At 35.1% G+C, this 13,688-nt stretch overlaps 1 protein-coding gene across 1 annotated transcript in view; it reads left to right on the forward strand.

The window, feature by feature from the left end:
- Positions 1-2,107: 2,107 nt before the first annotated feature.
- LOC136037396 (filamin-A-like) overlaps positions 2,108-13,688 on the forward strand; it is a gene marked incomplete in the record, with an annotated part of 335,049 nt that continues 323,468 nt past the window's right edge. Inside the window, 2 exon segments of the mRNA XM_065720141.1 lie at positions 2,108-2,268; positions 10,356-10,476. Of these exon segments, the coding sequence (XP_065576213.1) occupies positions 10,378-10,476 (99 nt within the window).

Consider the following 13,688-nt stretch of genomic DNA (forward strand, 5'->3'; position numbering starts at 1 on the left):
GTATATATTGGAGTTGAGCTGTGTTTTGCTACTTTTTTCTTTTTTTTATTCGTACTCTGTCCCCTATTGTATTAGCAATAAATGGCAGGCAATATATCTATTTATATCATATCATTATATTTTCATCATATTTTGGGTTATCAAACAGTTCGTGGTAACGAACTGTAGTAAGGAGCGACCCGGCTCAATAGTAACCAAAACTCTAAAAAATGGAATTTTGATACCAATAGCTACATCAAAAGAATCGCATTTTAATGCTGGTTTTAAATATATAAGTTTCATCAAGTTTAGTCTTACCCATCAAAAGTTACGAGCCTGAGAAAATTTGCCCCCTAAAAGTCATAGAATCTTAACGAAAATCACACCATCAGATTCAGCGTATCAGAAAACCCTACTGTAGAAGTTTCAAGCTCCTATCTACAAAAATGTGGAATTTCGCATTTTTTGCCAGAAGGCAGATCACGGATGCGTGTTTATTTGTTTTTTTGTTTTTTTGTTTTTTTTTTGTTTTTTTTCCCAGGGGTGATCGTATCGACCCAGTTGTCCTAGAATGTTGCAAGAGGGCTCATTCTAACGGAAATGAAAAGTTCTAGTGCCCTTTTTAAGTGACCAAAAAAATTGGAGGGCACCTAGGCCCCCTCCCACGCTAATTATTTTCCCAAAGTCAACGGATCAAAATTCTGAGATAGCCATTTTATTCAGCGTAGTCGAAAAACCTTATAACTATGTCTTTGGGGACGACTTACTCCCCCACAGTCCCCTTGGGAGGGGCAACAAGTTACAAACTTTGACCTGTGCTTACATATAGTAATGGTTATTGGGAAGTATACAGGCGTTTTCAGGAGGATTTTTTTGGTTTGGGGGAGGGGTTGAGAAGAGGGGGACATGCTGGGGGAACTTTCCTTTGAGAATTTGTAATGGGAGAAGAAAATTTCCATGAAGGGAGAGCAGGATTTACTAGCATTATTTAAAAAAAAACAATTAAAAAATAAAAGTGAAAAAGCTTTTTCAGCTGGAAGTAAGGAACAGCAATAAAACTTAAAACAAACAGAAATTATTACCCATATGAGGGGCTCACCTCCTTCTAATACCTCGCTCTTTACGCTAAAGTATTTTCGGTAATTTCAACTACTTATTCTACGGCTTTTGTGATTCAGGGGGTCATTCTTAATGAATTGGGATAAAATTTAAGCTTTAGTGTAAAGAGCGAGGTACTGACGATGGGGCGAATCCCCTCATATATGTAATAAAAACATGAGAATACAAAAGTTCTTTACGTAAGCTAATTTATAAGTTACGTAAATCTTTTACCAATAAAAAGATTCGTAAAAAATTAAAAGTTCTAGTTGCCTTTTTAATTAACCAAAAAATCGGGGCAACTAGGCTTCGTCCCCCGCTCTTTTTTTCTCAAAATCATTCGATCAAAATTATGAGAAAGCCATTGAGCCAAAAATAAAAATATGCAAATTTCGTTTTGATTATTCCTCTGCGGAGAGCCAAAATCAAAACATGCATTGATTCAAAAACGTTCAGAAATTAAATAAAAAAAACAAGTTTTTTCAACTGAAAGTAAGGAGTGACATCAAAACTTAAAACGCACAGAAATTACTTCGTATATGAAAGAGGCTGCTTCCTCATCAACGCCCCGCTCTTTACGCTAAAGTTTTTTACTGTTTTAGAAAGAAGAATTGAGAGAAAGAGTCAAACTTTAGCGGAAAGAGCGGGGCGTTGATGAGGAAGCAGCCTCTTTCATATACGAAATAATTTCTGTGCGTTTTAAGTTTTGATGTCACCCCTTACTTTCAGTTGAAAAAACTTGTTTTTTTTATTTAATTTCATTAGGATTAACCTAACTTCACTTCTTTGGCGAGGTCGCTATAAAGCGTAGGTATCCAAATTTCATTAAACTGCGTTTGAGATGCTAGGTTGCTTTAGCATGTTTATCCCTAATATTCTTTTCTTCTTCTTCTTCTTCTTGATTTGTGATTTGTCCAGTATGTGGGTCCTGTCTAATATTCTTTTTACGAGCTCAATGTTTTTTTCTATCCAAATAAGTCACACCCACGGTCAATGTCACACAACGCGGGTACTGATTACGTCATGGTTACAAGCTAGTGTTCCGTCGGCAACTTCCTTTAGTTAACATATATGTAGGCTTATTTAGTAGTGTGTGTGATTTCTCAGTTGGAAATTTATTTTGAATTTTCCTCTAATAGGATGAATTTGAGATAGCGCTGCATAGACTATTAATCTTTGAAAGAGTTCACAGTAAGTTAACCTAAACTATAGTTACCAAAAATTTAGTTGATTGACTTTTGGCTATCTCGGAAAGGGGTTAGGATAGGAAAAATGAAACTTTCAGGGATGGGTCTAAAGGCTAAAATATGTCCCGGGAAAGTATTTTGAAGTACCCACCTCCACTTCTTCTCCCTCTAGAGGGCCATGAAATTCGCCTACATGACAGATTGAACCTATTGAAATTTTGACAAAACAAGATTTTACCTTAATTTTCAGCGACTAGTTGCCCTTTCTCTGCCTTTAGTTCTAGAAATGCAATTCCTGTTATTTGAGTAGAATTCTGAGCCATATCAATGTTGTTTTTTTTTTTCTTCAAAATTTAGGAAATGAATTTGCATATCTTTAAAACTTTATAAATTGGGATTGAGCAAAGTTGTGAAGCTGAAATAATTTTGTACTTTATTCAAGCAGGAGATCTATTTTGCAAGGTTTTACTTTTATAACACACATATTTTTGAAGGTCATCTAAGGTAAGTGCCCTTCAAAATACCTTCCTGGGACATAAAATACCTTCCCTGGGTACTTCAAAATACCTTCCCGGAACATACTTTAGCCTTTAGACTCATCCCTGAAAGTTTCATTTTCTTAACCTAACCCCTTTCCGAGATAGCCAAAAGTCAATCAACTAGAATTTTACCACCAAATATGATTTTGTTTCTCTAACAGACTAGAGTAAAGGACCTCTTTTTGGGAAAGGCAAATTTTCTTCACAAACTGGTCATGGAATTGGTCATGGGGGAAGAGAATTTTCATGAAGAGGGTGCAGGATTTTCTAGCATTATATAAAACGAAAAAACAATGAAAAAGTAAATATGAAAAATTTTTCTTTCAATTGAAAGTAAGGAGCAACATTAAAACTTAAAACGAACAGAACTATTACGTATATGAGGGGTTCATCTTCTCCTAAATACCTCGCTCCTTGCGCTAAAGTATTTTTAGTAATTTCAACTATTTATTCTACTGCCTTTGTAATTCATGGATCATTCTTAAAGAATTGGGAGAAAATTCAAGCTTTAGTCTAAAGAGCGAGGTAATAACGTGGGGGCAAACCTCCTCATATACGTGATAAAAATGTACGAACATAGAAGTTCGTTACGCAAGTTAATTCGTAAGTTACATATATTTTTTTCACTTATAAAAACGTTTGTAAAAAAATTAAAAGCTCTAGTTGCCCTTCTAAGAAACAAAAAGATTGGAGGACAACTATGCCTCCTCCCCCACCCTCTTTTCCTCAAAATCATCCGATCAAAACTAATAGAAAGACATTTAGCAAAAAAATATGCAAATTTTGTTTACTGCGGTAATTGTTAAGTTTTTCACAAGCAGAAAACTTATTTCTAAGTGCTTCTTAGGGCACTTAGAAATTATATTCCTAGAAGCGCATCCGTTTTTTACCTTTCTAAAATCCCCCTTCAACAAACTAAAAATGCCTGAAGTGAGTAGGGTTTTGAAGCCGCGGGAAATTTTGGGGTTATACAATATGAATGAAATTATATTTTAAACACTATTTCCAGTCTTTTCTGGTAATTTCTGTATAGTAGTAAGTCGAAAGATAATTAAAAAACTTACGTATCCATTAATGCTAGTTATCCACTTTCACTTTCGAGTTTGAACTAGCCAGTGAACCGGTGAATCAGAGCAATTAGTTAAAAATTACGTTTATGTTCCGTTGATTTGAAGAAATGCCTTCCGACGCAAAGAAGATTATACAGTTTTTCAGTTTATTCCACTCCATCAGTTCCAACAGTTGTTTTGTCATGATGGAGTTGCTTTAGTTGTTGATGATTGAAATACTTGAAACTTTTTTCGCAATACAGTTGGATTATTTCGCAGCTTCTTACCAGTGGCGAAGAAAAACTCGAAACGGAGAATAGATGATAGTCTTAAATTTGGGAATAGTTACTTTGTTTAGAAAGGTAGACAGTGCAATGTCCGATTTTGCTTACAGGCAACATTTCGTATAGAGCTAAGTAAATTAGACCATGAGCCCTGTGGGCAGCGGTGCGAGGTCTGTATTCTATATTTATCGAATAATTATTCGGTCTGAAGCCGAAAAAGTAAACAAAAGTAGGTAATAAACATCAACTAACAATTCAACCAATCAGAATACAGACCTCGCTCCGCTGCTCGCGGGGCTCATGGACTAATTCGCTTCGCTCTATAGTAATGTTATTTGTAAGCAAAATTGGATGTTTGTTTTGTTCGAATACAGCTGGCTAGTTTAAACTCGAAAGTGGCAGTGAACGATATTGGATATTAACATTTATGGATGCGTGAGATTTTTATTTATCTTTCGATTTCCCACTATACAGAAATTACTAGTGATAACTGGAACTAGTATTTCGAATATAATTTCATTCATATTGTACAACCCAAACTTTCCCCTCGGCTTCAAAACCTTGCCCAATTTACGCATTTTTAGTTTGCCTCATGGAGGAGGAGGTTCAACCAGAAATGGATGCGCTTCTAGAATTATCATTTCTAAGTGCTCTAGACTGCTGCGAAGCAACATTGTTTCCAATTTAGACAGCTTTCGAAGAAACTAAACTATTACCGAGCCAGCCTAGTGTGAGTCATTTATCATCATAAATTAAAAATGTGGTCTCTGCTTTGACAAGCAATTGGAAAGCAAAAATATATTTAATATTTGTGTTTTATACAAAGCATAAGAAATAAAAGTTATATATTTAGAATCATAAGACAATCAGCTTTCTGTTAATATGCAAGTCAATAAACAAATAATTTTAATTGATCTTAGATAATTTTCATAATAGACATATTGTTGCATAGCTTAGATTTTTAGCTATTCATTGACATAGACAATTCTTCTCAATTCCTATTTTAGTAACAAGATGCGAAGGTTTGAGGTTTACATACTTTTGCTCAATTAGATACTGGTTTTTACCTTAGGCTAATAACAGGGAACATTGGTCATACAATTCCTCTAAATAGTCATGCAAATGAAGAAGGGGGATAATGGGCCATAGTTTTTAAGTAGTCTATTTCCATGTAATTCCCTTTTCATATAATTTGCCAGTTTTTACACACACCCTCCTCCCGTAAAAAAAAAGGTTAAGCGTGAAAATTTATTATTTACTTTATATAAATTTAATGATCAACGTTTATTTTAATACTTGTTATGCATTAATCTAAAAATAACTTTCCTCGAAATAAGTTTTCAAAGATCAATATTAAAGCCAAATTATCTTCCAATCATAAAACTACCACCAATCGCCATCAATAAATAAATGAAACCCAAAACGAACGCTGACGCTCCCCCACCCTTTGAAAACCAGAACATAATTTGTACTTTACTGAAAACAAAATACGTTTCAAATGTTTGGACTTTTTTAACTTTAATAAATCCGTATAACATTCACGTAGAATATCAACACTAGGCATAGATACTTACTTGTGCTTGCAGTACGACCAGGCATTATCTTAGAGGCGCTCCTCGGCAGGACCAGATGTTTTCTCTAAACCTTAGAGGGCGTATGGCTCCATTAACTCCGCTGTACGTAAATATAAGCGCCCAAAACAATCCGCAGGCAATTTCTCTGGAAAACTTCTAGCAAATTTTCTTCCATTTTTCGGAACGCCCAAGAACCATATCTGATCGTTGCTATCACCGTAGCTTCCAATATTCTAATCTTGGTGCGCAGACGTATCTTTAATTCTTGAAAAACTTTTTTTGAGCAAACATCTCAATAAATTTTGGAAAACAACTTCAACTAAGCTTACGCTACGTTGAAACTCCTTCCCATTTTACGTTCCGTAAAATATTCAATGGTTGGTTATACTAGGCATTGGAACACCCTTAGATTCAACCCTCAGAGGGGGAGAGGGTTAAAAACAGAATAGTGTGTTTAGAATTCCCCTCCCCTGCTTGGTTAGGTTGGGCTGAATGTTTTCAGTGAACGTTTAAGCCAAATTTGACTTTTTGTTTTGATTTCTTGAAGTAATTGTGAAACTTAAATAAAATATTTTTCTTCTAATGACAGCAAATAGGCAATTAATTCCTACATGTGCTATTTTTAATGAAGTATTTACATGTCATGATCAGGACTACTTTTCTAAGACTGTTGACAGGTGAATAGATAATTCGTGCAGTTCAGCTTACCAAATGGAGGTTTTTTTAAGAAAATGGTAAGGGTGATCAAGGGTACGGTAATACAATTTGTAAAGTAGGCTATATCTACTGGAAGTAGAAATAAACGAACTTTTGATTGCTACCAAGATTTTAGCTTTTGAGTTTTTTAAATAAATTATGGCTACTTCAACTTGAAAAGAGTGGCCTCAATGTCAATTTCAATGTCAATATTTATCATCTTTGGTCACGTAAATATCAGAGGGGTTTCTGATAATAACGTATGCTTGAAAACGTTTAAGTGGACGTTTTTAGTATCTCTTTAAAATGGCGTGTCAAAACACGTTTCCAAAACCGTCCAGTGTCCAACTCTTTCTTGACACACAATAAATTTTAAAATGAAAAGTATGATACCGGTTTTAGAGAGAAAAACAGTTTATTTCAAGAAAAGATGAAGCAATCACCCCTTTTTAAAATTTAATTTTGGCCTAGATATATTAAGATTTGCTTAAAAAAGAAATGTCTGATTCGCAAAAATTCAAACAAATAATATCACTATATTTTTTCTAATATCATCATTTCAAGTTGTTAAAAAAATGAAATATCGTTAAACGTTACCTTGGAAGCCTCACTCGTGGCTATTCAATCTTATGCAACATTATTTTCTTCAGAAGGGGGGGGGGGGGTGAAAATGGATTTTGGGTTTTTACTTTTGTTACAAAGCAGATGTTCCTGGAAGAAATCTTCCTTGGGGGTTCTAGGTAGTGAAAAATATAGTTGTTATCTCGGGAACCTAACCAATAGGGGAGATCCTTCTCGTCAATATCTCGCTCTTTATGCGACAGATTTCAGTGTTTTCCATCAACATCATTTTAAGTTGTTTAAAAATCAATTATCACAAAAATATCTAAATTTTCTCTGTTCAAAAAGCGATGTGTTGTACAATATAAGGTTTATGGAACAGAAAATAAACTTAAAAATGTGTCATTTTTTCTACTTGTATCATTAATCACTTATTTGTAAGAAAAACTTTCTTAATTATCCAAGATAGTGACAAAATTGTTTTGATATCATCAGCTTCAGTTTCCAGAATTTTTTTTCCAGTAACAATAAAGGAAATGATGCATTTTGGACAAAACTTCTAAATGTCTCGCAACCTAAATAATATGTTAGAAAACGGACTGAACACATCAATAGAACTTGCTTCTTTTTCGAGTGAAAGGGGGAAGGGATAAAAAAAATAATTGAAAGGTCTCTTTCTTGTATGATTATTAAGTTCTACAAAAAAAAATGTAATTTTCAAAAAAATTATGTATAGTTTTTTGAATTGCCAATGGCAACCTTTCTAATCTATATTTGAAGCTATTTAATTTCAGCAACCTCTATAATCTGCTCGTGGAGGAACATACGCGTTTTTTTCGATAGGGGGGGGGGGTTAACAACAAAATTAAGAGAAAGTTTCCCAAACTTGTGTGACAATTAAATTATCTTTATTTTTTGGTACCCATAAACTTATATAATCTGTTCTTGCTGAAACGTATACCACTTTTTTGGGTGGAGGGGGATGGGGAAAAGAAAACAAATAAAAGACATTTTTTCATAATTTGATTAAAAGCTGCACATAAATTTAGCAAAAATTAGGAATTTGGGGTGGGAGCGCTTCCCAAGACTGCTTCCCTGCGAAAGTCCCTGCGTTCCATTATGATTTGGAGATGAACCTGAACCTGTGCAACTTTTATTTCAGCTGGCAACTTTTTTTTCAGCTGGCAACTTTTTTTTCGGGATTTATGGAGTGAGGCAATTTTACCGAGAGGCAAGGGAGGGGGAGGGATAATGATAATGAAAAGAGGCGAGGGAGGGAGGGGGAATAATAATTTTGGGTTGCAGCTACCAAGTTTGATAAACCTGTACAATCTGTTATTTTAGAACCATTTTCTCAGTCTCCACCTCTAATATTTGAACACGTGGATTAACATGTGGAACATTAACACTCCAGAATTTAGATATCAGAGTGAATTTCCCCGAGGATGAGAGGTCGGTAAAATCGGAAAAGAAGATTTTTAGGCTGCTTCCTTTCCAATTTCCCCAGGAGAAACTCTAAGGAGAAGGAAACCCAGGTGTTTGCACGTATAAATTCCACAAAACAAACCAAAAAAAAACTTTAAGGTCTTTTGAATTACTAGCGCCAACCTCTCTAATCTTTATTTGAAGCTGTTCATCTTCAGAAACTTATATAATATGTTTTTTCTACTTTCTTTTAAGTTGCCATATCTGATCTTGGAATAAGTACTATTTATGGGTTGAGGTATATTATCCAAAAGAGAGAGGTCGCTAAAACTGGAAAAAATTATTTCAGTTTTTTTTCCAGTTTTTCCAGGAGAAAGTATCTGGAGAGGGAACTTTCTTTTGCGATCAGGTATAACTGTACAATGGATATCATTTACAAAATAATATCATAAAAGGCATTTCAATCAAACAGTTCGTGGTAACACTGTAGTAAGGAGCGACCCGGCTCAACAGTAACCGAAAGTCTAAAAAACGGAATTTTGATACCAATAGCTACATAAAAAGAATCGTATTTTTATGCTAATTTTAAATATATAGGTTTCATCAAGTTCATTCTTACCCATCAAAAGTTACGAAACTGAGAAAATTTGCCTTATTTTCGAAAAAAGGGAGAAATACCCCCTAAAGTCACAGAATCTTAACGAAAATTGCCTCGTTAGATTCAGCGCATCCCCTATTGTAGAGGTTTCAAGCTCCTATCTACAAAAATGTGGAATTTTGTATTTTTTTGCCAGTACGTGGGAAGATGAAGCTCCTTTCCATCGAGGAATTTATCATAAGGGAAGAGAATTTCCATGAAGCGGTGCAAGATTTTCTAGTATTATTTAAAAAACAACAACGAGAATATAAATAAATAAAGTTTTTTCAACTGGAAGTAAGAAGCAGCATTAAAACTTAAGACGAACAGAAATTATTGCGTATATAAGGGCGTTCGTCTCCTCCTCAATACCTTGCTCTTTACGCTAAAGTATTTTTAGTAATTTCAACTATTTATTCTACGGCTTTTGTGATTCAGGGGGTCATTCTTAAAGAATTGGGACAAAATTAAAGCTTTAGTGTAGAGATCGAGGTATTGACGAGTGGGCAAACCCCCATACGTAGTAAAAATATACAAATATAGAAGTTCGTTTCGTAAGTTAATTCGTAAGTTATGTATATGGATTACTAATAAAAATGTTTGTAAAAAAAAAAGAAGTTATAGTTGCAATTTCAGGTAACCGAAAAATGGAAGGCAACTAGGCTTCTTCCCTCACCCTTTTTTTATCAACATCGTCCGATCGAACTATGAGAAAGCCATTTAGCCAAAAAGAAAAAAAAAATGCAAATTTCGTTTTAATTATTCATGTGCGGTGAGCCAAAATCAAAACATACATAAATCCAAAAAGGTTCAGAAATTAAATAAAAAAACAAGTTTTTTCAAGTGAAAGTAAATAGCGATTATAAAACTTAAAACGAACAGAAATTACTCCGTATATGAAAGGGGCTGTCCCCTCCTCGACGCCCCGCTCTCTGCACTAATGATTGACTATCACAGTTCTACTTTTTAAAACAATAAAAAAACCCTTTAGCGTAGAGAGCGCGACGTTGAGGAGGGGAGAAAGAGGCTGTCCCCTCCTCAACGTCCCTCTCTTTATGCTAAAGTTTGACTCTTTGTCAGAGTTCTACTTTTTAAAACAATAAAAAACTTTAGCGTAAAGAGCGGGAAGTTGAGGAGGGGACAGTCCCATTCAAATACGGAATAATTTCTGTTCGTTTTAAGTTTTAATGTCGCTCCTTACTTTCAGTTGAAAAAAAAACTTGTTTTTTTTATTTAATTACCAAGAGGGATCTCTCTAATGTTTGTCTGAAGCTACTTAGTTCCAGAAACCTGTTTAATCTGTTCTAATACGACAATTTTTTTCAGTCGCCATATTTAATTTTGGAATATGTATTCTGTAGAAGATGAAGAATATCGTAAAATATCTCGAAGCGGTCTTCTCGCAAGATCACCTGAAGGTCACGCAGCCAAAGGAATGCCAATTAAGGTAAAAATCTTATCTTTTGCCAAAATGCTTCCACGCTAAAAGGAAACACTCGAAGATCACAATGTGACTTGTATTTTTTTTTTTATTATTGTTTTCATTTTCTCTTTTGTTAGCTCATAATATGTTGATACTATGATTTATTCTTTTCGTTTGCTCCCAGAGAAATGTAAAAAAGAAGCTTATTGGAAGGTTTTTGAAAGAAACTTTTGAATAAAGGGTGTCAGACTGGGGCGTTATTTCATCAAAATCTGGAGCAGAGTTGGATCCCAAGTCAATTGAAAATGACAGAAGTGAAAAATTAGGCATTTAGTACCATAAAGGCAAAGGTTACTAATGAAAACTGGTCTGTTTCACTGGTATTTGAATTATGTAGGCCTTTCTTAGTTTTGACAAGTTTTTTAAAGACACTAAATTTCAGCTGGGGGGGGGGGCAACTCGAGCATCATAGCAAATGCCCTACAGCAAATTCTGCCCCTGGTGTCAGATGTGTATTTCTGACAACCACGCTTTTTTTCGTTTACACTTTAACTACGAATGGTTGCGAGAAAAACAAAATCATGTGTTTTATTACCGCTTTTGCGCGTTTGGCTGGGGAACTTGCATCGAGGGGTGGCCCACTTTCCGCCACCTGGTCTAAATCTCAAAGTTCCAAGTGTCTTATAGCACCGCTTCATGTGGCACAGCCCCACAGCGCTTGGCACAATTCCTGCAACGTCTGGCATAGTTCTGTCACACTTAGCATATTTTTGCTACGCTTAGCACACGCCACTAGTGTACGTGATCTCTCAAAGTCGGTGACCCCTCAACTTGCATTCCTTTTATGTTGTCAGAGCAAGTTACTGCGAAGTTTCACCGGAAGATCAGGCAATACGTAGTTTTAAACTGGTTTACTAAGAAATTATACCACAATTTCTAGGGCTAAAATATTAAATGACTAAGATTAAATTGAAATTATTTAAATAAATTTAAATGTCTTTTTAACTAAAGTAAATGAAAGACTAAATTGGCTAAGATAAGTTTTACGGATCACAAGAAACGGTCTTACAAAAAAGAATTTGAAATAATTGGGGACTTAAACGGGACCAGTGAAGGGAGCAGCCTTGCACAGACTGAAGTGGAGAAGGAGCGTGCGCACCTCTTTTGACCTCAAGTGCCTTGGTGTTACAATGAGCTGTTAGGCGACATAACTTAGCATATATATTAATTTTGGGTTATTATTTTGGCTATTGAGGTGTCTTAGTGTAAATCCTTATATATCAAGTATACTTGTTTGAAACTTGTTGCATAAAAAAATAAAAAAATAAAAAAAAAAAAAAAAAAAAAAAAAATCTGGAAATCATTGTGGAGCTCGTGTTATTGGCTCCATTTCAAAATTTCTCAAAATTATTTTATAAAGCTATATAAATGGAAAATAGCCTAGGCGAGTGGGCAACCCTATCAAATATGTATATAGGCAACTTAGATTGATATCATTTTGATGTGTGTAAAGAAATCCATAGCGGTTTTCGTACAGTTCTGTAGGCTCCATAAAGATAGAACAATGAATGGGGCCAGGTTCTACATAGTTTTTGGGTCAGATTTCTCTGTTCACCCAGGGCCAGACTAAATTTTAGAATAAGATTAAGTAAGAATACAACGGAATGAATAGACACCAATCAGCAAGAATCTTGCTTCCATCCTCTTTTGTATCTCTACGATAGATTTTGAAGAACTGATTTAAAATAAATTGGAACTCCTGAAGGATATTTTTGCCTGCTTTCAGGATTGAAAACCCCCACTTGCCCCCAATGTCCTGAGGTATTGTAATGTATAGACTAATTTATTCCACATCTAGTTATGGCTGATTTACTGTGAATCTAATGGAAAATATAGAAGTGGAAATACTCCGATCTTTGGCTATCTTAGGAAGAAAACTGAAAAATAAAAAACCAACTGAAGCAAAATATGCCTCAGCAGAATTAAAACAAAAGAAAAAAAGAAAAGAAAAAAAGTGTATTGAGGACGCCTACGTCAGTTAAAGAAGCCCTGGCAGAGCAAGTTGCCAATGTAATGGAGGACTTTCACTAATGTCATTTCGGTGTTTGCACTTGCTATATTATGGAGACCCTAAATAGAGCAATATGGAACACGGTAGTTTCCTGTAGAATTAGTCCTTGGATAAATGTGGAACTAATGAGTGATGAAAGCCAGTAATACCAAAATAAAGACAACATTTTCCCCTGTAGTCAGGACTGAAGAACCTACCATAAATTGTTTGCTTCTATGATTTGCAGAGTTGCGACCTGTAGAAAGATTTTTTACCTGCAGTCATAACAGTGGCTTAAGTTGGTCAAAATCCTGAGGGGGGCAGAGTTGGGGCCAATTTTCCCAGATCGAGTGAAAATGACAATGAAAACTGACAATGAGTCATATAATACCAAAAAGGTAAAGATATACTAAATAAAACTAGGTCGTTTCTATGGATACTTGAATTATGCAGGCTTATCTTAGTTTTGACAATATTTTTGAAGAAACTAAATTTCAGCTGGGGGGTGGGTCCAAATGAGGTCTGGGAGCGGTAGATGCCCCTCCTGGCTCATAGCTAATTACATTCCTGAGTCACAACTGAAAAAAAACTTTATCTCCGGGAAATTTTAGAAACTTAAGCAGGAAATTGCAAATGGAACCTCGAGTGAAATTCTGCTCGCTGAGAAGGGAAAACGCAGGGTGACAGTAAAAATATGATAAGCGGCAGGAGGGTAGTGTTCGCACTTGCAAAAAAAAGCCATTGAAACTGCGTCAAATCTTTCAATTAGATGTTTTAAAGTTGCCTGATTGGTGCTGCGACTTCTCCCTGAGGCCCTATTTTTGATTCACTGCGCTGGTTCCAGTATGGTTTTAAAAGCCCCTGCAGAAAGCGGGCATCAAATTTGGTAATATGCCAACGCATGACTTATATGAAAGTATAATCAAGTTAGATGGAAACAAATTCGTATTACTAAGAATCAAAATAAAGCAGATATATACAATAATTAGCAGTAATTTGACTCTATTTAAAAAAAAGATGTACACCATAAAAGAAGCTAAACTAACCCTTGGAGGTAAACGGAAGGGAAGAAAAATAACCAACAAATAAGTTGTTTTTTATGCCAGGTACCATTGATTAATACGATATAACGTCTTTTGCAATTAACCAAAAGACAATCCACGCTAGGATAATTTTCAACCAGTGA

Source organism: Artemia franciscana, chromosome 16, assembly GCF_032884065.1.
Source record: "Artemia franciscana chromosome 16, ASM3288406v1, whole genome shotgun sequence".
NCBI classification, from domain to species: Eukaryota; Metazoa; Arthropoda; class Branchiopoda; order Anostraca; family Artemiidae; genus Artemia; species Artemia franciscana.